Here is a 24,468-nt window from a genome sequence, read left to right as displayed (position 1 = left end):
AAATCTACAGCTAGGACCTTTGCTAAAATAGGGTCAGTTTTCACTGTCAAAATGTGGTGTGTCCACGTTGCGTTTTGGGCTGTTTCCTGTTGTGAGCACTAGGCCTTCCTACAGAATTGAGGTACGATTTTTCTCAGAAGAAATTGGGAAATGCGGGATGGGTGGAATTTTGTGGATCCACGCAGATTCCAGAACTTTCCACCTCAGAAATGTGAGGAAAATGTGGGTTTTTAAAAAATGTTGAGGTTTGCAAGGGATTCTGGATAATAGAATCTCATGAGAGCCAGCCAAGTCTCCCTATCCTGTATTTCCCTGAGTGTCTAGGTTTCAAAAATATATAGGTTTGGTAGGTTTTTCTATGTGCCGGCAGAGCTAGGGTTCAAAATCTACAGTGAAAAGGGTCAATTTTCACTGTAGAAATTAAGTGAGTCCACATTGCGTTTTTAGCCATTTCCTGTCCCATGCACTAGGCCTACCCACACAAGTGAGGTACCATTTTTATCGGCTGCTGTTGTCGTCGGTTACAACCCTGCAAGTACGGTCGCATTCGTATACCTTACAATGCAAGCATGCTTTCCGCCCGGAAAGTGTGCTTGCAATGTAGAAAGCAGGGGTGCAGTTCATCCCTGCACCCTGTGGCCGGCACCCCAAGGTGCCTGCCACAGGGTGCAGGGATCAACAGAGGAGCACCATAGGTGCCCCCAGACGGCCGTCCGGCGGCCTCACACCCATGGGGGCCCTGCTGGGGGCCCCAAAGACAGCTTCCGACTGCCTTTTTGTGCAGGACAGACCGGCACAAAAAGGCAGTGAAAAGATGCATTCGTACTCCCTCGGTCGTACAGAGGCGACCAGCGGAGTACTGGAGGATTTCCGTACTGCGGACAAGCTTTCCGAGCCTGTTGTCAGCAAACCGGAAATCCGAGTCGGATTCCTTTCCTTCCGGCCGAAATCGGAATCAGCCCCACAATTGTAGAGCAACTGTTATTACCTATTGACTTTCGATACATTTCTATCTTCCAAATGAAAGACAATGTATAAAAAAGAAGTCACTTTGAAAAATGTCCCTTAATTCTCATGCTAGTATGGGTACTCACAATTTTGGAAATGTGCAAATATCTACTGTTTCTAAACTCTATATTTTGTTCCAATTTTAGAAATACATAGGTGTCTTTCATACAGATTTTCCATGTATATATTTTCCCAAAAGAATTGCTATATACTCAGTATATAATAAAAAAAACATTGCAAGAAACTGCTCAGTTATTGGCTCTGGGTTCTAGATATCCCCACAACCAGTAAGGTCTAGTGGCTGTAACTGTATATTGCTTTCAAACAGCTGTCATAATTAGAAGGAGTTACAGGTGAAAACGTTGGTACAAATGGCTGTTTTTTTAACTAATTTTCAATGTTTCCTATATTCGATAAAGAAACCTTGAAGGATCTACACAAATGACCCCTTTCTGTATTCAAAATCTTGCCTTCTTTTCTAAAATGTATAGCTTTCCAGGATCCATTATTGCTTTCATACCAATTTCTACCATTAACTGGAAGAAGGTTGAAAGCACAAAAAACTGTAAAAATAGGCTATATCCCAGTAAAATGCCAAAACTGTGTAAAAAATGCTGCTTTTCTGACAAAAGTCTGTCAGTCCCTAAAAGCTGGTAAAATGTTGATTTCAGGCCCACCAACCCTTTGTTGATACCATTTGCAGGGAAAAACCAGACGCTTTCATTTGCAGCACTTTTTCCCCATTTTTCCCCCCAAAAATAAATTTAGATGTATTTGGCTAATTTCTGGGCCCCCTCCAGGGGAATCCAAAAACCCTGGGTCCCTTTAGAATCCCCATGATGTTGGAAGAAAAGTACGCACATTTTGCATGGATACCTTATGTGGTCAAAAAGTAACAGGGGCCTGAGCGAAAACGACCCCAAATAGCCATAAAAAGGTTTAGCTCGGTGGGGGGTAGGCCTAGCAGCGAAGGGGTTAATGGGCCAGATCTTCATTAACCCCTTGCATGCTTATGACGAGCTCAGCTCATCATGAGGCACAGTGGAGCTGTGCTCATGACGAGATGAGCTCGTCATAACTGCCCCGGCCCGCCCACGGGCAGCAAATTCCCCGCCTGTGGCTGTACCAATGGTGTAAACAACCTTACAACTGTGGTGAAGATCGCTTGCTGAACAAAGTGTTCTTGTGTTCTTTTGTATATTAAATACTTCTACTGACTGTGGATAGTCAGTTGCATACATATTTGTGCTGGGCTCTGTCTATATTTTAAATTCCCAGCCTGTGCGGGCGTTCTACAGGAGTGGGTCGAGTCATGGCGCACAGTGGAGCTGTGCAGCATGACGATCTGGGCTCGTCACGAGCACCACGGCGCCCGCACGGCCCCCCGGCACCGCAGGGGAATTAGCCCCGCATGGAAGGGGTTAAGGCTGAATGCATAATCATAAATGAACAGGAGGGAGTGCAAAACTACAACAAATGGACTAAAAACACATTGTTATTATGGGCAATATCTTGACAAACAGTCAAATGTAAGTTTGCGTAAGGCTATGAAAGTTCCTGCATCACAGTAGATTTGCAGAATACAAACCGCTGTTGGATAAATTGTCAGGAGTCACAGAGATAACACTGCGAACTGGGGCCTTGAGGCAGCAAAGTGCCAGGCGCTAGATAAGCATCATTTGCACAGTGAAGTTATAATGCATGTAAGACCTCATAGCACACTTTTTTTCAGCTGTATTGCATTTAATGGTTTCTTTTTGTCTAGTAATAAGGATGGTCCTCTGCCTTCTATAAAGATTATCAGCAAAGACAGTGTCAACTGGCCTTTAAGCATGTATGTTCTACATTTGTGTGTGTTAATGTGGGAAAAAAATGTCTGCCTGTCTGATAGTGTGAACGCCTATGAATGTGAATGTGTGTAAGAACGTCATGCTGTGAGGCAAAACTCAATTTGTTTGTGACGTTGGTAAAGAAAAAAAATAGAGAGAGGATGGGAGAGTAGGGAATTTATTGTGTCCTGCAGAAATTTGTTCAAAGTTACCTGCAAGTAGCTGCAGAGGCCTAGCCAGAAGTGCGATAAACGGATGTAAAAGGCACCAGCAAGGGAAAAGACGCGGAGCAAAGGAACTTTGTCGTCGCACACCCACTCAGCAAGTAAGGGAGGGGGGGAGGGACAATCGGGGGGGAGGGGGCGGAAGCACGGGGGGAGCGGGGAGCACATACATGGGTCTACTCACTATCATCTGTCCTCTCTATACTCCATCTTTCTATCTTTCTATCTTTCTATCTTTCTCCTTACACTCACACGGGGAGAAGTACACGCAGGAGAAGGGGGATGGTCCCACATACAAGCCGAAGACCGAAAGACGCAGAGAAAAGCCACTGCAAATGCGGAAACCAAAAGCATTGTAAATGATAAACAGCAACAAGAGTAGCATTGCGTCTGACATTAAGATAGTGTCCCTAAACGTCAAGGGTCTGAACAGCCCGGTAAAAAGGAGGAAGGTACTCGAACACCTTAGGAAACTTAAGAGCGACATATACGTACTCCAAGAGACAAGATTGCAAGCAGAGGACATCAGCCGCATAGGGGCCAATTGGATAGGCGAGGTGCAGGGCTCACCAGCACAGAATAAGAAGAACGGGGTAGTAACAATTATAAGCAAACACTCCAAAATAGAAGTGGTAGGCTCTCAGGCAGACACACAAGGGAGAATGCTCACGACGACACTCAGAAGGGCAGGGGAGACATTCCATGTAGCTAACATATATGGACCCAACAGTGACGACAGAACATTTTGGGAGGGGGTGGGCGCACAACTGTACTCACTACCTCTAGGAGACCTGCTGATCGTCGCGGGGGATATGAACCAAGTCCTAGATCCAGCAATTGATAAGCATCCATACAGACCAAGCCAATCAACAAACAATCCCCACATCCTTAAAAATCTCTGCTCCAAACTAAGTCTAAGTGACCCTTGGCGCATAAGTAACCCAGACGCCAGGGAGTACACTTTTTACTCCAACCCACACAACTCATACAGCCGAATAGATTACATTCTGATGTCAGAAACACATACTCACCTCATAGACCACACGGAAATAGGACCCAGAACTATATCAGACCACTCGCACATAAGCCTAACACTATCGGGCAGACACAACGACGAGCCGACCCGCAGATGGCGATTCGATGACAGTCTGCTCCAAAACGCCCCAGCGAGAGCCAAAATAGAGGAGGCAATAAAAGAATACCTACTACTAAACGATAAACCAAACACAAGCAGGGAAGTCCTATGGGACGCCCTGAAGGCCACCATTCGGGGAACAATCATGACAGTCAAGGGAAGGATGAACAAAGACAGAAACAAGAAAGTTGCAGACCTAGAGAAGGAAATTAAAAAACTTGAGAACAGCCACATAGCCAGAATAGAGGACAGGAACACACTCACAAACCTAACTAAATTAAAGTACGAACTAAACAGAATACTGAGCGAGAGAGCAGGCACTTGGATCAACAAATATAAATCAATTAATCTGTGTACCGCAAACAAAGCGGGCAAAAACCTAGCATCCTACCTGAGAGGAAAGCAGAGACACCACACGATAGGTGCCATCAAAGACAAACACAAAAAACAATTTGATGGACAGAATGTCGATCAATGTCTTACATTCACCCCAGTACAAGGATCTGGGCCTAAATCCATCGTTTTTTGCACTCCACACCACCCTGGGTCAGATAATGGCTTTATGCAAATCAGCTCTGACCCTGTGCCCGATGGGAACAGTCCAGTCCGAACTACAACAGCCATATCTTTCCCAGACCGGAATCAAGCATCCGAGGACCGGACCGGTTTCGAGGTAACACCTCTCATCAGCCCGGCTAGCTTGACTCCAGTGGTGTGGAGGCTCTGGGACCCACGTCTGAGCTACCCCAGTACACTCGGGGAGAAAATTACAAAAAACAATTTGATGGACAGAATGTAGATCAATGTCTTACATTCACCCCAGTACAAGGATCTGGGCCTAAATCCATCGTTTTTTGCACTCCACACCACCCTGGGTCAGATAATGGCTTTATGCAAATCAGCTCTGACCCTGTGCCCGATGGGAACAGTCCAGTCCGAACTACAACAGCCATATCTTTCCCAGACCGGAATCAAGCATCCGAGGACCGGACCGGTTTCGAGGTAACACCTCTCATCAGCCCGGCTAGCTTGACTCCAGTGGTGTGGAGGCTCTGGGACCCACGTCTGAGCTACCCCAGTACACTCGGGGAGAAAATTACAAAAAACAATTTGATGGACAGAATGTAGATCAATGTCTTACATTCACCCCAGTACAAGGATCTGGGCCTAAATCCATCGTTTTTTGCACTCCACACCACCCTGGGTCAGATAATGGCTTTATGCAAATCAGCTCTGACCCTGTGCCCGATGGGAACAGTCCAGTCCGAACTAAAACAGCCATATCTTTCCCAGACCGGAATCAAGCATCCGAGGACCGGACCGGTTTCGAGGTAACACCTCTCATCAGCCCGGCTAGCTTGACTCCAGTGGTGTGGAGGCTCTGGGACCCACGTCTGAGCTACCCCAGTACACTCGGGGAGAAAATTACAAAAAACAATTTGATGGACAGAATGTAGATCAATGTCTTACATTCACCCCAGTACAAGGATCTGGGCCTAAATCCATCGTTTTTTGCACTCCACACCACCCTGGGTCAGATAATGGCTTTATGCAAATAAGCTCTGACCCTGTGCCCGATGGGAACAGTCCAGTCCGAACTACAACAGCCATATCTTTCCCAGACCGGAATCAAGCATCCGAGGACCGGACCGGTTTCGAGGTAACACCTCTCATCAGCCCGGCTAGCTTGACTCCAGTGGTGTGGAGGCTCTGGGACCCACGTCTGAGCTACCCCAGTACACTCGGGGAGAAAATTACAAAAAACAATTTGATGGACAGAATGTAGATCAATGTCTTACATTCACCCCAGTACAAGGATCTGGGCCTAAATCCATCGTTTTTTGCACTCCACACCACCCTGGGTCAGATAATGGCTTTATGCAAATCAGCTCTGACCCTGTGCCCGATGGGAACAGTCTAGTCCGAACTACAACAGCCATATCTTTCCCAGACCGGAATCAAGCATCCGAGGACCGGACCGGTTTCGAGGTAACACCTCTCATCAGCCCGGCTAGCTTGACTCCAGTGGTGTGGAGGCTCTGGGACCCACGTCTGAGCTACCCCAGTACACTCGGGGAGAAAATTACAAAAAACAATTTGATGGACAGAATGTAGATCAATGTCTTACATTCACCCCAGTACAAGGATCTGGGCCTAAATCCATCGTTTTTTGCACTCCACACCACCCTGGGTCAGATAATGGCTTTATGCAAATCAGCTCTGACCCTGTGCCCGATGGGAACAGTCCAGTCCGAACTACAACAGCCATATCTTTCCCAGACCGGAATCAAGCATCCGAGGACCGGACCGGTTTAGAGGTAACACCTCTCATCAGCCCGGCTAGCTTGACTCCAGTGGTGTGGAGGCTCTGGGACCCACGTCTGAGCTACCCCAGTACACTCGGGGAGAAAATTACAAAAAACAATTTGATGGACAGAATGTAGATCAATGTCTTACATTCACCCCAGTACAAGGATCTGGGCCTAAATCCATCGTTTTTTGCACTCCACACCACCCTGGGTCAGATAATGGCTTTATGCAAATCAGCTCTGACCCTGTGCCCGATGGTAACAGTCCAGTCCGAACTACAACAGCCATATCTTTCCCAGACCGGAATCAAGCATCCGAGGACCGGACCGGTTTCGAGGTAACACCTCTCATCAGCCCGGCTAGCTTGACTCCAGTGGTGTGGAGGCTCTGGGACCCACGTCTGAGCTACCCCAGTACACTCGGGGAGAAAATTACAAAAAACAATTTGATGGACAGAATGTAGATCAATGTCTTACATTCACCCCAGTACAAGGATCTGGGCCTAAATCCATCGTTTTTTGCACTCCACACCACCCTGGGTCAGATAATGGCTTTATGCAAATCAGCTCTGACCCTGTGCCCGATGGGAACAGTCCAGTCCGAACTACAACAGCCATATCTTTCCCAGACCGGAATCAAGCATCCGAGGACCGGACCGGTTTAGAGGTAACACCTCTCATCAGCCCGGCTAGCTTGACTCCAGTGGTGTGGAGGCTCTGGGACCCACGTCTGAGCTACCCCAGTACACTCGGGGAGAAAATTACAAAAAACAATTTGATGGACAGAATGTAGATCAATGTCTTACATTCACCCCAGTACAAGGATCTGGGCCTAAATCCATCGTTTTGTGCACTCCACACCACCCTGGGTCAGATAATGGCTTTATGCAAATCAGCTCTGACCCTGTGCCCGATGGGAACAGTCCAGTCCGAACTACAACAGCCATATCTTTCCCAGACCGGAATCAAGCATCCGAGGACCGGACCGGTTTCGAGGTAACACCTCTCATCAGCCCGGCTAGCTTGACTCCAATGGTGTGGAGGCTCTGGGACCCACGTCTGAGCTACCCCAGTACACTCGGGGAGAAAATTACAAAAAACAATTTGATGGACAGAATGTAGATCAATGTCTTACATTCACCCCAGTACACTTGGAGTCAAGCTAGCCGGGCTGATGAGAGGTGTTACCTCGAAACCGGTCCGGTCCTCGGATGCTTGATTCCGTTCTGGGAAGGACATGGCTTTTGTAGTTCGGACTGGACTGTTCCCATGGGGCAACAGGGTCAGAGCTGATTTGCATATCGCCATTGTCTAACCCAGGGTGGTGTGGAGTGCAAAAAAACGATGGATTTGGGCCCAGATCTTTTGACTGGGGGAGTGTGTGACATTGATCCACATTCAGTCCATCACTTGTTCTTTTTGCAATTGCCGCCCTAAGTGCGCTGGGGATGCCCAGACGTGGGTCCCAGGCACTCCACACCACTTGGAGTCAAGCTAGCCGGGCTGATGAGATGTGTTACCTCGAAACCGGTCCGGTCCTCGGATGCTTGATTCCGTTCTGGGAAGGACATGGCTTTTGTAGTTCGGACTGGACTGTTCCCATGGGGCAACAGGGTCAGAGCTGATTTGCATATCGCCATTGTCTAACCCAGGGTGGTGTGGAGTGCAAAAAAACGATGGATTTGGGCCCAGATCTTTTGACTGGGGGAGTGTGTGACATTGATCCACATTCAGTCCATCACTTGTTGTTTTTGCAATTGCCGCCCTAAGTGCGCTGGGGATGCCCAGACGTGGGTCCCAGGCACTCCACACCACTTGGAGTCAAGCTAGCCGGGCTGATGAGAGGTGTTACCTCGAAACCGGTCCGGTCCTCGGATGCTTGATTCCGTTCTGGGAAGGACATGGCTTTTGTAGTTCGGACTGGACTGTTCCCATGGGGCAACAGGGTCAGAGCTGATTTGCATATCGCCATTGTCTAACCCAGGGTGGTGTGGAGTGCAAAAAAACGATGGATTTGGGCCCAGATCTTTTGACTGGGGGAGTGTGTGACATTGATCCACATTCAGTCCATCACTTGTTGTTTTTGCAATTGCCGCCCTAAGTGCGCTGGGGATGCCCAGACGTGGGTCCCAGGCACTCCACACCACTTGGAGTCAAGCTAGCCGGGCTGATGAGAGGTGTTACCTCGAAACCGGTCCGGTCCTCGGATGCTTGATTCCGTTCTGGGAAGGACATGGCTTTTGTAGTTCGGACTGGACTGTTCCCATGGGGCAACAGGGTCAGAGCTGATTTGCATATCGCCATTGTCTAACCCAGGGTGGTGTGGAGTGCAAAAAAACGATGGATTTGGGCCCAGATCTTTTGACTGGGGGAGTGTGTGACATTGATCCACATTCAGTCCATCACTTGTTGTTTTTGTTTTTATCAAAGACAAACACGGCATATCCCAGACCTCAAACAAAGACATCCTAGAAGTCTTCAGGGATTTCTATGAGGGACTGTACACAAAGGATGACACACTGCAAGATGATGGGGGGAAAGAGCTACTAGCGAACATAGCCACACCCACACTGACGGACCAGGAACGAGACATCCTGGAAATGTCCATAACGGGGGATGAGATAGACAGAGCCACACAAAGCCTCAAAGATAACAAGGCACCCGGACCAGACGGGTTCACAGCTGGCTTCTATAAGCAATACCTGAACTTACTTAAACCCACAATGAGGGAGGTATTCACAGCATGCGCCCAGAGCGGACACATGACACCCTCAATGACCGAGGCAAATATAATAGTGATACCCAAGGAAGGGAAAGACACAACAGAGGCGAAGAACTTCAGACCGATCTCCCTCATCAATGTAGACTGCAAAATCTATGCAAAAATACTAGCCAATAGACTCAACGCTTACCTTCCGAAACTCATACACAACTCGCAAGTAGGCTATCTTAAAAACCGGATGTCACATGACAACACGAGACTCCTATGCCACGTAATTAACCACTCCTCACGTAGCGACAACGCAGCAGTCATGATAGCTTTAGATGCTGAGAAAGCCTTTGATAGAGTCTCATGGCCCTTCTTGGATCAGTGCATGGGAAAATTCAGGCTAGGTCCGAACTATAGGAAGATGGTGATGGCCCTATATGAAAACCCCAAAGCAAGGGTGGTGGTCAACGGAGGCACATCAAACACACTCAACTTGGGAAGGGGAACTAGACAAGGATGCCCCCTGTCACCAGCCCTATTCCTGCTAGCCATAGAACCGCTCCTCACGATGATCAGAACCAATGTGGACATTGTAGGGATACCAATAGGGGGAGAGACTTTCAAGCTAGCGGCGTACGCAGATGACGTACTAATTGTCACGGAAGACCCAGAGAGATCCATAAAAGCACTGACTGACACCATTGACAAATACGCCAAGGTCTCGGGGTACAAACTTAACAGAGACAAATCTGAATGCAAACCTCTAAACATCCACGCAACAAGAACAGTATTAGGAACATCAGGATTAACATGGCAACCAAAACCTATAAAATATTTAGGTATCCTCTTCGAGAGGGACCTAAGAATGACACTGGAACACAACGAGCACGCAACGATACAGAAAATCAAGGACAAGGTAGAAGGGTGGTCCCCCAGGTTCACAACATGGTGGGGAAGGATAGAGGCGATCAAAATGATGCTCTCACCGATGGTCAACTATTTGCTAACAATGCTCCCACTGACTAACACAGAGAGCTTCCACAAGACACTCGACAAGTTACTAAAAAGTTTCCTTTGGAGGGGAAAGAAACCAAGAATAAGCCTACACAAGCTAAGGCTATCTAAAGAACAGGGTGGCCTGAACATAACGAATTTCAAGTGATTCCAGACGGCATGCATAGCTAGACAGGGACTACATTGGCTAGACCCAAGAAAGGAATACACCCCAGCATGGCTGTCCTTTGAGCGCGGCCTACTAAAGGGCATGAACCCCATAACACTCCTGACAGCCACACGTCACCCAGCAATGAGGGAGAACCCTGTCCTCAAGAACACAAGGACAGCTCTACTGAGCGTCGACAAAACACTATCAACAAGCATCAGGGGAGGCCAATTTGAATCCCTCTGGCACAATCCTACCTTAAAATACAGAGATAAGGTTCTAGACATGCCTGTGTGGTACGGACAGGGCATATCCACGGCCCATGACCTTCTAAGACAAGGCGAGAACACAACGTTTGACACACTCAAGGAAGCGCACAACCTACAAAACATAGAACTATACAACTTCCTGAAAATAAAAGTAGCTATTAGGAAGGCAAACCTCACAAGTCAGACACCTTCGCTTTTACAGCTTGCAGCCAATCTCAACAAAACAGGACACCAAATAGCACACCTCTACAGAGCCCTACGCCCCAAACACACCAAACTCAATGACAAAGTCACACACTTCTGGGGGACTGTAGCGGGGAAGGTACTAAGCGAGACAGAAAAGGCCGAATTGTGGAGATCGACCACTAGGAAAAAGATAACTGCCTCACTAAATCAGACCAAATACTGGTTAGTGCACAAGGCTTACTGGACACTGGCCCGCCTAGCCACCCTGGGGATCCGAGAGAGCGACACATGCTGGAACTGTAACGAAGGTAGGGGGGATTTAGAGCATCTCTTACTCAGCTGCCCCCAGATCAAGGATTTCTGGGAAAGAACGGGGAAGCTCATCAATGACATCACTGGTGTAGCCATGCACATAGACTTTCCAAGTCTAGTCCTGGGCTTTGCATCCCCGTCCATCACAACGACAGAAGACCGCGACCTCATTGACCTACTGTTAACGGCTGCAGTCAAAATAATCCTAAGCAACTGGAAAGACACCACAAAAGCGACACCACAGGCATGGCTCAACTGGGTCACTTTCCTAAGAGGCGCAGATAACATTACAGCGAAATATACACCGAAAACACACAGGCAATCAAACATGTGGAGGCCCTTAGACCTCTACCTTTCATCCCATAAACCCCCCTAGGCGCAGACAGCAGACACTAGACAGCCACCGAGGGACACACCACAGGGACCGACACTCCAACAAGAGAAACCGGCTAGGAAGTACACTCTCCTATCTCCTACCTCTATCACTCTCTTCCTCTCTATCGTCCGGGGTGCTATACCCACCAGGCAGATCAAAGGGGGGAAAGAAGACAACGCCAAGCAAGACTCGGATAACGGACTTCTTCTTCCTTCTTGGACTAGTAGATCTATCCGACCCCACGCACCATGGCAAGGAACGAACTATTGCAGGACAATATTACTATACCCCCCCCCCCCCCGGCGCCTTTCTTTTTTCTCTTTTCCTTTTTTCTCCTCTTTCTTTCCGCCACTCATGTATGCTCCATGTAAATATATATTTTTTTTATATACAATAAAAAATTACAGAAATAAAAAAAAAAGAAGCCGGATTGAACAATGTAAAGGAGAAATCTTTCTATGGAGCATGTGCCCCCCAGAGGTGTTTCTATGCCCCCCCAGGAGGCGTAACCCACTATTTGAAGGCTCCTGCCCTAGACTATTGGTGATGTTGAGAAGACAAGCTCAAGTATGTTGTCTTTAGAGTGTGCTGGTTATGAGACATACATTCCATACCACGTTGAGTGTATCAGTGAAGTTAAATAGATGACTGTTGTTTTTTTTTTTTGTTACTTGTGTTGTCTGGGAAGCTATCAATCATAAAGTTCAACTGAAACCTTATGTCACTGTTATGCACCAGATACCCATTTACTGAACAGGTCATACCAGGACAAATGTGTAAATGTGTAAATGTAGTTGAGCTTATATAGCACACAGCTACCCGCATTGGGTTTTCCGGTGCTTGCTTAGGGAACTCGTCCTGATATTCCCCTGTGTGATAGACCCAGCAGGGTATCCACAAGGTGAAAGTCAGGCATCCCGCCGCGAGGGGCCGTTGTGGAGATTAAGCAAGCTATTGCCCAGAGTCACAGAGTGTGAACCCATGAGTCGAGAAGGCACCGGAGCGAGAATTATCGAGTCCATGGAATTTTTAGTCCAAGACCCGCCGAGGCGGGGAATTGAACCCTGGTCTAGGACCAATCTCTGCTTCCGGGTCTGCTGCCTCTAACCCCTGAGCCACGCTTCTCCACAACAAGAGTGCAGATTATTGAGAAAAGATCTAAGTTATATGGAACTTTGCCTTACCATTGATCTCTGCAGGGATAGCATTCCAAATACGAGTGCCTCGCACTCTAAAAGATCTTGCTGTCCATGTCTTGAATCTGAGAGCCATTTGTGCAAAAGCATTTTTGGAGTCAGACATAGCCCTAATCCTAGAATCTGGCAGTTTCCAACCGAAAAAAATCGTCTTTCATACATACAATACACAAATTGGGATTCTACAACATGTTACCAAATCGCAATTTGAGTTTAGCAGTTCGTTATTTGGAAGGCGCATGTTTAGGGCGTCCCTTCCAAATACTGAGTTGCAGTGCTATTTGTGTTTGTCTTGCGACCGAATTATGAATGAAAAACATTACTATTTTACTGACACTCCAGGGTGGTGGTAACAATTCGCAAATAGGAAGCAGACCCCATCAGACCCCTTCCCCTTTGTTAATGTTGAAGCAAATATGTGTCATGAGCAGGCAGTGGTCCATGAGACCATAACCTACTCTTAGAAAATTAAAGTTAAACAGTTATCTTTTATTTTCTTAACGCATCCCATTTACATTTGAGGAAAATGAGCTGTATTTAAAAAAAATGCTTTATTAAAAAGGGATCAGAGACATGGTGGTTATGTTGATCCCATGAGGCCACCATTCCGGTGATGGCTGCAATTCCTAATGGGTCACAAATTGTGACATACCTCATAAATATTCAAGAGGTATGTCTATTTACGACCTGAATAGGAATGGCTTTCTGAAGTTTTCTTACATCAGGAATCGTGATTTCTTAATTGTGATTTGGTAAAAATCGTAATTAGGAAATCACAATTCCTATTATTTGTACATACGGCCCCAACTTTTGAGATGTTAAACAAACGGACTGTATCCTAATCAAATTTGTAATGCATATTTTACAACTTTTCTAGAGTCTCCTTGAATGTAGCGTTTATGCATTAAAGAAATCCTTTTATGCACAGACAGCCAGTATAATTTCCAATTTTGATAATAATTTAATCAAGGAAAAGGGTGTTATGTTGTTTTGTTACACAAGTATTATTTAGGGGAACCATAGGTATTTTGTAAAGATGTTGTATCATATAAACATCGAAGTCACATTTACCACATCAAAAAACACACCACCATAGTTTCTGAAAGGCTTTTTGAATGTATAAATTACTAATGCAGCATCTTTGTATTACCTGTCAGACAGCCCAGAAAATCGATGACATTCAAAGAATCCATTGGTATTCTAATAGTCGAACAACATAGTATGCCTATTTTGAATGTGGAATTGTAGAAACCCACTTGTTGAAAACAATTGACTCTAGCCTGGAGTCGCCATGCCTGTGGAGACTCCTTTTCATACATTCTCTATAACAACTTTCTGATCAGTGGCAAAAGACTACTTCCCTTTGTTTGATTCTAGGTTGTGGAGTGAGTGAGTGAGTGAATGTGTGTATGTGTGTTTGTGTGTAAGAGAGAGAGAGAGACAGACAGACAGAATGGTCAAATTAGGAAAAGTATTACTTAGTGTGCCAGCTAGAGCACCTTTCATTTTTCTGAACTCTTCCAGCAAAAACTGGACCTCCTCTAGGATCCGTTCCTCAATGCTCCTCTTTCCCATTCCAAAATTTCTTAAGGCCATGAGAGAGAATCGTCGAAGTTGCTTCCAGCGCTCTCCATTGCTCACTACAACACCTGAAGAGAAGACAGGAAAACATAGGAACATGACAATTGTAAATATTGCAGCAACAAAACGTTTTGCCTGTTGTGTTGCGTAAACTTCAAGTCTTATTGTTTGTATATTTTACCAGGTTAGTTGTACATCTGATAACCTGGACCAGAAAATGCAATCATAGCACAGACTAGGCTACATCCTTGACCAGTCACCATTAGGAAAATGTCCAATCCTCTCTCTAGACCTCTTCTGATCATGATTGATTTCATTGATGCCACCATTTAATTGGAGTCAATCATTAGCCCTTGAGGAGACCATAACAGTTTAATGGTATCACTTAATGATATTTAACTCTATAAAGTTCTGTAAACTATGACTCAAGTTTTCTTCCCATTAGTGCGAGGCTCCCCTCCACATGATGCATGCTCTTTCACTTGCTTCGTTCAACATCAAACTGTGTCTATCTTAATTACTCTGACTTGTGATTTTAATGAATGAGTTTAAAGATGCTGCCTGGAACCACCGGCTGACTTCATGATATCAACTTATGAACAATCAAATTGACCCTTCCTGCTATTAGCAAATTCTCATATGCACCAAAGACTTTTAGTTTCACCTGAGATAATACAAACATAATGGTTGCTATTCAAAGTGAAAGATGGCCCCTGCATGCTGCAGTTTCCATGCATTATTCCCCCATTCAAATATCTCACAACGTGTCCATGCAAGTCTCCCGTTATCAACTATTTTTAAAGATTCTATTTAATTCCATTGACCCACATATTTCAGATTTGCAGCGTCAATGATTAAAGTCAACTGACTATCATTTACACATATCAAAATAGGACCTTGCAGACCTGAATATGTAGGGCTATAACTGTCATGTATACTGAATCCACCAATTCCACAAACCAGGCTGCAACAGGTTGTACATTCCAGAATTTTTTAGACAATGTGTCTTGTTTCTTTTCTCTCTCTGCTTTATTTATAACCTTTATTTATGATCCAGAACTGATTGATCCTTTTTAAGATACATTGTGTAATCACATTCTCTAAAATGACGTTTTTTTAAATGTGTTACAGAAAATAACTACATAAATAAGTGAATACTTAAGTAAAAAATACATTATAAGGTACCCAGAATAGCATGTAATCCAGCTCACTGGTTAGAGGCGGCAGACCCGAGAGCAGAGGACGGCCCGAGACCAGAGTTCGATTCCCGACGCGGCAGGTTTCTGGACCAGGGTCAGCGGACTCGATAATTCTCTCGCCTCGGTGCCCACTCTGATCAGCGATCACACTCGGCAACTCTGGGCACTAGCTTGCCTCATTTTCACTAACGGCCCCACCAGACCGCCGGGGATGCCTGGTCTCACCCTGGAGATACCCATTAAGGGACCATCTCTCAGGGAAGCCAGGAAGGGTTTCGCAGCGGTCGAAGCGCGGAGGTACCCCTTCGGGAGTGATTCCAGCGCTATATAAGCACATAATTAATTAATTAATTAATTAACATAAGACATTTGAGTGGTGGACCGAGATCATAAACATTTTTAAAGCTTCGTTGTGGGGTGCAGGGCAGCATGATCCTATATTTTCTGCTTGAATGATAATAAAGTAGAATTATTTACCATATCCTTTGGTGACCATACGGATTAATGGAAAGTATCCTCGTCCACTGAAGTCGTCTCCTTGATCCAAAAGCGCTTCTTTCACCGCCTCATACCCACATAGCACGAGCACTGGCTGAAAGCCAAAGTACAGCTTAAAGACTGGCCCGTACGTTTTACTGAGCTGTGGGGATAAGGAAAAATGTAAGAGAAAAAAATCATCATGGCCAATAATGGAACCTCCATATTTACTTGGGAAATTGTTTTTGTAAAGTTAGGTGTTCTGAAAACAAGCAACAGGCGTCTTGTGATATATTTAATAACACATGTAATTTTACAAGGCATGCAGTATAATTTGTATGTCCCCTTTAGGCGACAAAGGTAGCTTGTATCATTTTAAAAAGACAACCATCTATATCGCTTATGTGTTGCATTCAGATTGGTAATGATTTTGCTTTGTAATCAAAGGTGAGATCTTTGGTTGGTCAATTCTTTGAAAACTTCATGATTTCTTCCTGAGGTTCATTGATAAGTTGGTCAATTTAAACTGCTTTGTGTCCAGGTCTTTATCATAAGCATCAAGAAAAGATTAGCAATGCCAATCTTCCTGGCTAGTGTGGTGAAGGAAAGCCCTTAAATTGATAAAGACAAGGAGTAGAATATTATGCATTCTCTAATCTTGCTTTTTTATCTACCCCAACCACTTAAAAAGCATATGAGAACGTAATTTCCTGTAACTCCTGATATTATACACAAAACTAGGTAACCAATCGCTTACATTAACTTTCACTTTTCCTGATGTAGAAGCAAAAAAAATCCATGCACACAACAGAAAAAATTATAATAAACGAAAACCCAATAGGAGAAAAACAATCTTTAGGAGGCAATCTGATTTGCCCAAATTGACACTAGAAAAGAAAAGAAAGGATTCACTAATGTCTCATAATGGGAGTGGTGGGATAAGGTAACTTACTATCTCAGATACAGAAAGGATAATATTTGCATTCATGTATTTCTTAAAAGTATAGGGACAGTCTAATGACCAATATTGATTAAAAGCATCAGGCACTAAGATTTGCAGATCTGGTCTCCAACTGTGAAGCTTATCCAGCTGAGACCAACAGATTTATAGATAATGGAGGCCACCAACGGTTCAACTCAAGAAAATCATGTAAAAAAAGCCATCAATTGCTGTAATCTTTCTTATTTCTGGTGACGCAATCTGCTACTGAATTGTGGGTGCCTGGTAAGTACTGCACCCTCATTGATTTCCTGTGATTTAGGCAAAATCCTGAAAAGGAGTTTTGTTATATCTGTCAAAGGCTTAGACTGTGTGACTGTGTGGGGGGATGCGTCAAGCGGGGGCCGAGATAAAAGGGGGGTCCCAAAACGCGTTTTCCCCATGTTAATTTCCATAGGGCGGTCGACCTCACTTTTAGCCCGAACGGCTGAATGGATTTACACCAAATTTGGCAAAATTGTAGGGACTGGTAGCCCGATGTGCCTTTGCTATGTCTCAAGATATGTGCTCCAGTGGATTTTGAGTAATTTAGGTTTAAAAAAATATATATATCTATGGCAGCGCACCAGTACGCGCTCCGAGGAGCGCTCCGGGCGCCACGCGACTTGCGCACAGAAAGCTGATTGTCTCCCGGGGGTCTGTAAACATTCCAAACAGTCCAGAGCGGCCACCATCTTGTGTCTCGGTAGGATCGAGACACAAGAGGTGGCAAAAACAAAGGGGAAAATGACCATAAGGGGGCAGGGGTAGACCCCCCCTGACCCCCTAGGTTTGATGTGGGGGTCATAAAAGGGCCCCGCGGGGCAAAAAATAATGTTTTCTTTTTTCGATTTTCGCGTGGGGAGCGCCCGGTACGCGCACCGGGGAGCGGACCGGGGAGCGTACCATTGGGGAAAAAGAAAGACAGTTTTTAAAAAATGTAGCATTTTCATATAAATTGGAGGTAGTTCTGAAAAGAACTGTTTTTTTTTCTTTTTGTTGTTTTACATTTTTTGTTTTGTTTTTTGGAACTTTTTTTTTTGGGATTTTCAGAACAATTTTATATCTTTTTTGTAGTTTTTCTAGGGTAAAACAAAAGACAGGGAATTTCAAACAGCTCAACTGGAGCAAAAAAATAGAAAAAAATTAAGGTTGCTTGCTGCAGTGATGGTTGTCTGCAGCTCGATTAAGTAAAGTGATGCTCTGCTCACCATATGATATAGTTTTGTTGTAATATATGCAAACAAATTTAAATTTTGAAAACTTGGTTTGGACATTAGGGACCATCTTCCTAGCCTCTGCACCCGATGGAGTGGGTTGGTTGGAGGTGGTGGAAGTAGAAGGATAGGGAGGGTTCTTGGTCAGTTGCCTGACTTCTGCTCTTGAATAATTGTTTGGGTGCTTCCTCTGCATATGCCTTATCATCGTGTGGTTCCCAAACAAATATTTTTTGTTTGGGTTCCCTCTTGACAGTTCTTGGTCACAGATGAGGTAAGTCACCTTTGCTGCATTTACTTTTTTGGCACCCCTTGGCATTTTGAAAAACTCCCAAATAAAATGTTCTTTGGGTTTGTATGGGGGATTGTCCTCAGGCAGATATTGCCTCTCCTCCTGCTCCTCTTCGTCCTCCTCTTCTTCATGACCACCAATGTGGTCTTGTGGTGGTCCTTGTGGTGGTGGTGGAGGTGGTGGTGGTGTAGATGCACCTGCAGCTGCTACTACTGAAGCCATTTCTCACAGAATGCAGGTCTTCTTCACTCGAACAACAAAGTGAAAATGAGGAAAAAAGGTGGGGTCTTTCATCATTTGGAAAACAAAACTGTTGTGAACCAATCAAAAGTGTTATTTTCAGGTCACATGACCCGACGCGCTTATGCTACGCGCCCCGGGGCGCGCCCAGGGGCGCGTCGCGTAAGCGCGTCGAATGCTTCCGGGTGCGTATCACACGGACGCAGCTACGCAATACATCACGATCATGTTTTCGTTCGCGACATTGGCGCTAACGGGACGCTTCCCGGTTCGCGCACCGGGGCGCTTCAAACGAGTACGCTCTACGGGGCGCTCACCGGGGCGCGCACCGGGAGCGCTCCAAGGCAAAAAAAAAAACATTAAAAAAATCAAAATGGGAAAATTGTATGGATTGGTAGTCCGATGTGCCTTTGCTATACTCAAGTGGTTTTTACAAAAATTAACTTTCAAAAATATATATATTGTGCTACATTGGGCTATATATATGTTAGAGCCCAAATGTTGCCCAAATGTAGCCCAATGTAGCCCAACTAACGTATGAGCATCTGTATGGTTTGGTGGGGGTGTTACTTAGCACATGGATGCATCAATGACTAACTCACTGTTTGTATGTGTTTTGAAGACAGCATATGTGCAGGACTGTATGGGTGGATGAGTGTGTATATGTGTGTGTTAGTGAGTGAATGACTGTCTCACTAGTGTCTTTATCAGTAACTACATATGTTTTAATCTATTATATGTGAGTATTGATGTATATAAGTGAGTATATGTCAGAGCGAGACATTGTAAGAGTTCCTGTTTAAATAAGTATGTGTTTCTATAAGTGATTGTATAAGATAGTAAGTATGTGTAAATTTCCATAGAAGTAAAGTGGTAGTGTGTGTATAGTTCTATATGCAAATAAATGGATGTTCAATAGTTTATTTGCATGTGTGAGTATGTGTGTGAGTAACTTTTGGATGACTGTCGGTGTGTAACAGGATGTATAGGTGTATCACTACATATGATGAGTGAGTATATGTATGAGTGACTATATAGAACTGTTGGTGAATGAGTGGATGTGTATATAGATGGTGGAATTACTGAATTGTTTGTTGTAACTGGTATGGGTATCTCCATTTTTTTGAAAATGTAAATTTTTATTTTTGAATATGTGTTTTAAGGGTTACATTACACTGAAAGGAGGTCTGTCACTCTGTCACAAGGATGGTGTCATCAGCGATGTCACTGACCATGTCATGAGTGATGTAATATGTGACATCATCAGCAGTGCATTGCATGCGTGCAAGTTATAGTGAGTCCAACTAACTATAACGTGGGAATTTCAATGGTTTTATGTCAGTAAAATTTCCAGGTAACTATAACTGGTGTGAAACCTATGGTTTTTTCAGTGAATTTAATAGGTTTTTTAAATGCTAATTCCTAACTAAAACTGGTGTGAAACCTATGGTTTTTTCAGTGAATTTCATAGGTTTTTTAAATGCTAATTCCTTTCTATATCGAGCTTGTAACCTACGTTTTTTTTTAATTTGCTGATTTGTGTGAGTATTAATTAGTATTATTTTTTTATATTAATATTTAAAAAAAAAATGTAATCATTTTTTTGGGGAGCGCTCTGGGTCCGCGCACCGGTAAGCTCTCCAGAAAGCGCACCCAGAGCGCTACTTGCGTTCGTGTAAAAAAATAGGAATGAAAAGTAAATAATAACGCAAGACATTTAGTACCATACATATAAAAGCAGTTTTTTGAATAAGGAAATGAAAATAATTTTGCATTTCTGTGAAACTATCAAAACGTCACTTCGGCGCGCCGCGTAAGCGCCCCCGGAAGCACCTACGTTCGTGCCGCGTATGCGCCTCGGAAGCGCATACGTTCGCGCCGCGTATGCGCCCCGGAAGCGCCTACGTTCGCGCCGCGTATGCGCTCCAGAAGCGCCTACGTTCGCGCCGTGTATGCGCCCCGGAAGCGCCTACGTTCGCGCCGCGTATGTGCCCCGGAAGCGCCTACGTTCGCGCCGCATATGCGCACCCGGAAGAGCTCCGGTGCGTGCAGCGTCAGCGCGCCAATTCATGTGACCTTAAAATAACACTTTTCATTGGTTGCTAACAGTTTTTTTTAGATTTTTAGAAAGAATGAAATCCCCACCCATTTCCTTCACTTCTTCTTTCACTTTTGTGACTAAAAGACCTGCCTTTTTGCTCTTGCATCTTTCTTGGTTAATCATGGCTGCCAGACCATCCAGCAGTGAAGATGAGCCTGAATTCATCGATGAAGAGCCTCCTCAGCCAAAGGTGAAAGAGCATTTCATCTGGAATTTTTTTTCCATACCAGAAGGACTGAAAAAGGTGAATGCTCCAAAAGTGGAGTGCAGGATCTGCAAAAAAGTCCTGTCACGGGGTGACCCCGAAAAGAAATATTCTTTTGGAAACTTGACAATGATACGGCATGTGGAGAGGAGGCACCCCCAGAATTTTGCCCGGGAAAGTGTCAGGGCTCTGGCACAAGAGGTTCCCAGTGATGTGGCCTCTACATCCACCGGAGGAGCAACTACTTCTGTAAGGGGGCGATCGCAGGAGCTGGTTCCAAATATTCAACCTGCATTCAACAAAGGTGTTCTGAAATGCAGATACTGCGATCAACTCTTTACCTTTGGGGAGCAAAGTGTCCTGCTCATGGTTCGAGCATTGGAGAACCATCGCTGCCATTCCCAGCCCTAATGTTTTGGTGGTTTTTTTGCTCCTGTTGAGCAGTTTCCATTCCCTGTTTTTGTTTCTTTTGTTTCTGTTCAGAAAAAAGAAAAAAGAAGAAAAAAAAAGTTCTTTTCAGAACTACCTCCAATTCTCATCAAAGAGCTATATTCTTTAAAAAATGAAAAAGAGTAAGTGAAGTGGAGTGCATTGATAATGGAAAGGAAAATGAGTAAGAAAGAACAGAAAGGTATGAGAGGAGAAAGGAAGTGAAGTAGGGGGCTGAAAGAAGGTGAGTGTTGGGAAGGAAAGTAAGGAGAAGGAGAGTGAATATGGGGAATGTGGATATTCAAAGAAAATGTTAAAAAGGAACGGGGTGTGGAAGGGTAAGAAAAGATGCATTGCTGGAGTTGCATCATTTTTGTGACATACTCCAGCAATGCATCACTTTTGCGCTTACAGATACGTCTGAAATACTGACGTATCTGTAAGTACTTCCGACATAATATGTCATATATTTAATATGACGCATGAGTACAAGAATGAAGGCCTCATTTATGAGGCCATGCGTCACTTTTACGCCACCGGTGCGTCACTTTTTGTGACGCACCAGTGAAAACTATGAGATATCACTGCATCACTTTTATAACACTGTTGCGTCCAAATCTTATGCCTGTTTCGCAGCAGGCGTGCAGGCCCTTTCACATGGGGTCTGGCCCCATGTGAAAGGATGCATTGCTGGAGTTGCATCATTTTTGTGACACACTCCAGCAATGCATCACTTTTGCGCTTACAGATACGTCTGAAATACTGACGTATCTGTAAGAACTTCCGACATAATACGTCATAAATTTAATATGACGCATGACTAGAAGACTGAAGGCCTCATTTATGAGGCCATGCGTCACTTTAACGCCACCGGAGCGTCACTTTTTGTGACGCATCAGTACAGTAAAAAAATGCACCTTATTCAGTCATATTTACAAAGTGACGCATCTAGGTAGATGCGTCACTTTGTAAGCCCCTGCCCCACATTATATCTACGTGAGGTGTAAAGTTTGCTGATTTGTGTGAGTATTAATTAGTATTATTTTTTTATAATAATATTTTTTTACATTTTTTTTAATCATTTTTTTGGGGGGCGCTCTGGGTCCGCGCACCGGTAAGCTCTCCAGAAAGCGCACCCAGAGCGCTACTTGCGTTCGTGTAAAAAAATATGAATGAAAAGTAAATAATAACGCAAGACATTTAGTACCATACATATAAAAGCAGTTTTTTTGAATAAGGAAATGAAAATAATTTAGCATTTCTGTGAAACTATCAAAACGTCACTTCGGCGCGCTGCGTAAGCGCCCCCGGAAGCACCTACGTTCGTGCCGCGTATGCGACTCAGAAGCGCCTACGTTCGCGCCGCGTATGTGCCCCGGAAGGGCCTACGTTCGCGCCGCGTATGCGCTCCAGAAGCGCCTAAGTTCGCGCCGCGTATGCGCCCCGGAAGCGCCTACGTTGGTGCCGCGTATGCGCACCCGGAAGCGCTCCGGTGCGCGCAGCGTCAGCCCGTCAATTCATGTGACCTTAAAATAACACTTTTCATTGGTTGCTAACAGTTTCTTTTAGAAAGAATGAAATCCCCACCCATTTCCTTCACTTCTTCTTTCACTTTTGTGGGCTCTGGCACAAGAGGTTCCCAGTGATGTGGCCTCTACATCCACCAGAGGAGCATCTACTTCTGTAAAGGGGCGATCGCATGAGCTGGTTCCAAATATTCAACCTGCATTCAACAAAGGTGTCCTGAAATGCAGATACTGCGATCAACTCCTTACCTTTGAGGAGCAAAGTGTCCTGCTCATGGTTTGAGCATTGGAGAACCATCGCTGCCATTCCCAGCCCTAATTTTTTTGTTTTTTTTTGCTCCTGTTGAGCAGTTTCCATTCCCTGTTTTTGTTTCTGTTCAGAAAAAAGAAAAAAGAAGAAAAAAAAGTTCTTTTCAGATCTACCTCCAATTCTCATCAAAGAGCTATATTCTTTAAAAAATGAAAAAGAGTAAGTGAAGTGGAGTGCATTGATAATGGAAAGGAAAATGGGTAAGAAAAAACAGAAAAGTATGAGAGGAGAAAGGAAGTGAAGTAGGGGGACTGAAAGAAGGTGAGTGTTGGGACGGAAAGTAAGGAGAAGGAGAGTGAATATGGGGAATGTGGATGTTCAAAGAAAATGTTGAAAAGGAACGGGGGTGTGGAAGGGTAAGAAAAGATGCATTGCTGGAGTTGCATCATTTTTGTGACACACTCCAGCAATGCATCACTTTTGCGTTTACAGATACATCTGAAATACTGACGTATCTGTAAGTACTTCCGTCATAATATGTCATATATTTAATATGACGCATGAGTACAAGAATGAAGGCCTCATTTATGAGGCCATGCATCACTTTTACGCCACCGGTGCGTCACTTTTTGTGACGCACCAGTGCTGTAAAAAATGCACCTTATTGAGTCATATTTACAAAGTGACGCATCTAGGTAGATGCATCACTATGTAAACACCTACGCCACAATATACCTACATCAGGTGTTATGTATGCAAAAGGGACGTATTAACGCAAGAAAGGGTCGTAGAGGTGATGCAGTGAAAACTATGAGATATCACTGCGTCACTTTTATAACACTGTTGCGTCCAAATCTTATGCCTGTTTCACAGCAGGCGTGCAGGCCCTTTCACATGGGGCCTGGCCCCATGTGAAAGGATGCATTGCTGGAGTTGCATCATTTTTGTGATACACTCCAGCAATGCATCACTTTTGCGCTTACAGATACGTCTGAAATACTGACGTATCTGTAAGAACTTCCGACATAATACGTCATAAATTTAATATGACGCATGACTAGAAGACTGAAGGCCTCATTTATGAGGCCATGCGTCACTTTAATGCCACCGGAGCGTCACTTTTTGTGACGCATCAGTACATTAAAAAATGCACCTTATTCAGTCATATTTACAAAGTGACGCATCTAGGTAGATGCGTCACTTTGTAAGCCCCTGCACCACAATATATCTACGTCAGGTGTAAAGTTTGCAAAAGG

The 24,468-nt window shown here is 44.6% G+C and overlaps 1 protein-coding gene across 1 annotated transcript in view; it reads right to left on the bottom strand.

Annotated features, from left to right (window-relative positions):
* Nucleotides 1-24,468, bottom strand: part of LOC147691982 (cytochrome P450 2F3-like) — an 889,810-nt gene that overhangs the window by 757,598 nt on the left and 107,744 nt on the right. Inside the window, exons 2-3 of the mRNA XM_086938271.1 lie at nucleotides 15,974-16,136; nucleotides 14,216-14,365 (exon numbers count right to left, since the gene is read on the bottom strand). Of these exons, the coding sequence (XP_086794397.1) occupies nucleotides 14,216-14,365; nucleotides 15,974-16,136 (313 nt within the window). The remainder of the gene's footprint in view (nucleotides 1-14,215; nucleotides 14,366-15,973; nucleotides 16,137-24,468) is intronic.

Source organism: Lissotriton vulgaris, chromosome 9 (assembly GCF_964263255.1).
Source record: "Lissotriton vulgaris chromosome 9, aLisVul1.2, whole genome shotgun sequence".
Lineage (NCBI taxonomy): Eukaryota > Metazoa > Chordata > Amphibia > Caudata > Salamandridae > Lissotriton > Lissotriton vulgaris.
Note: the sequence above shows the minus strand (reverse complement) of the source record. Positions and strands in the feature narration are given on the sequence as shown.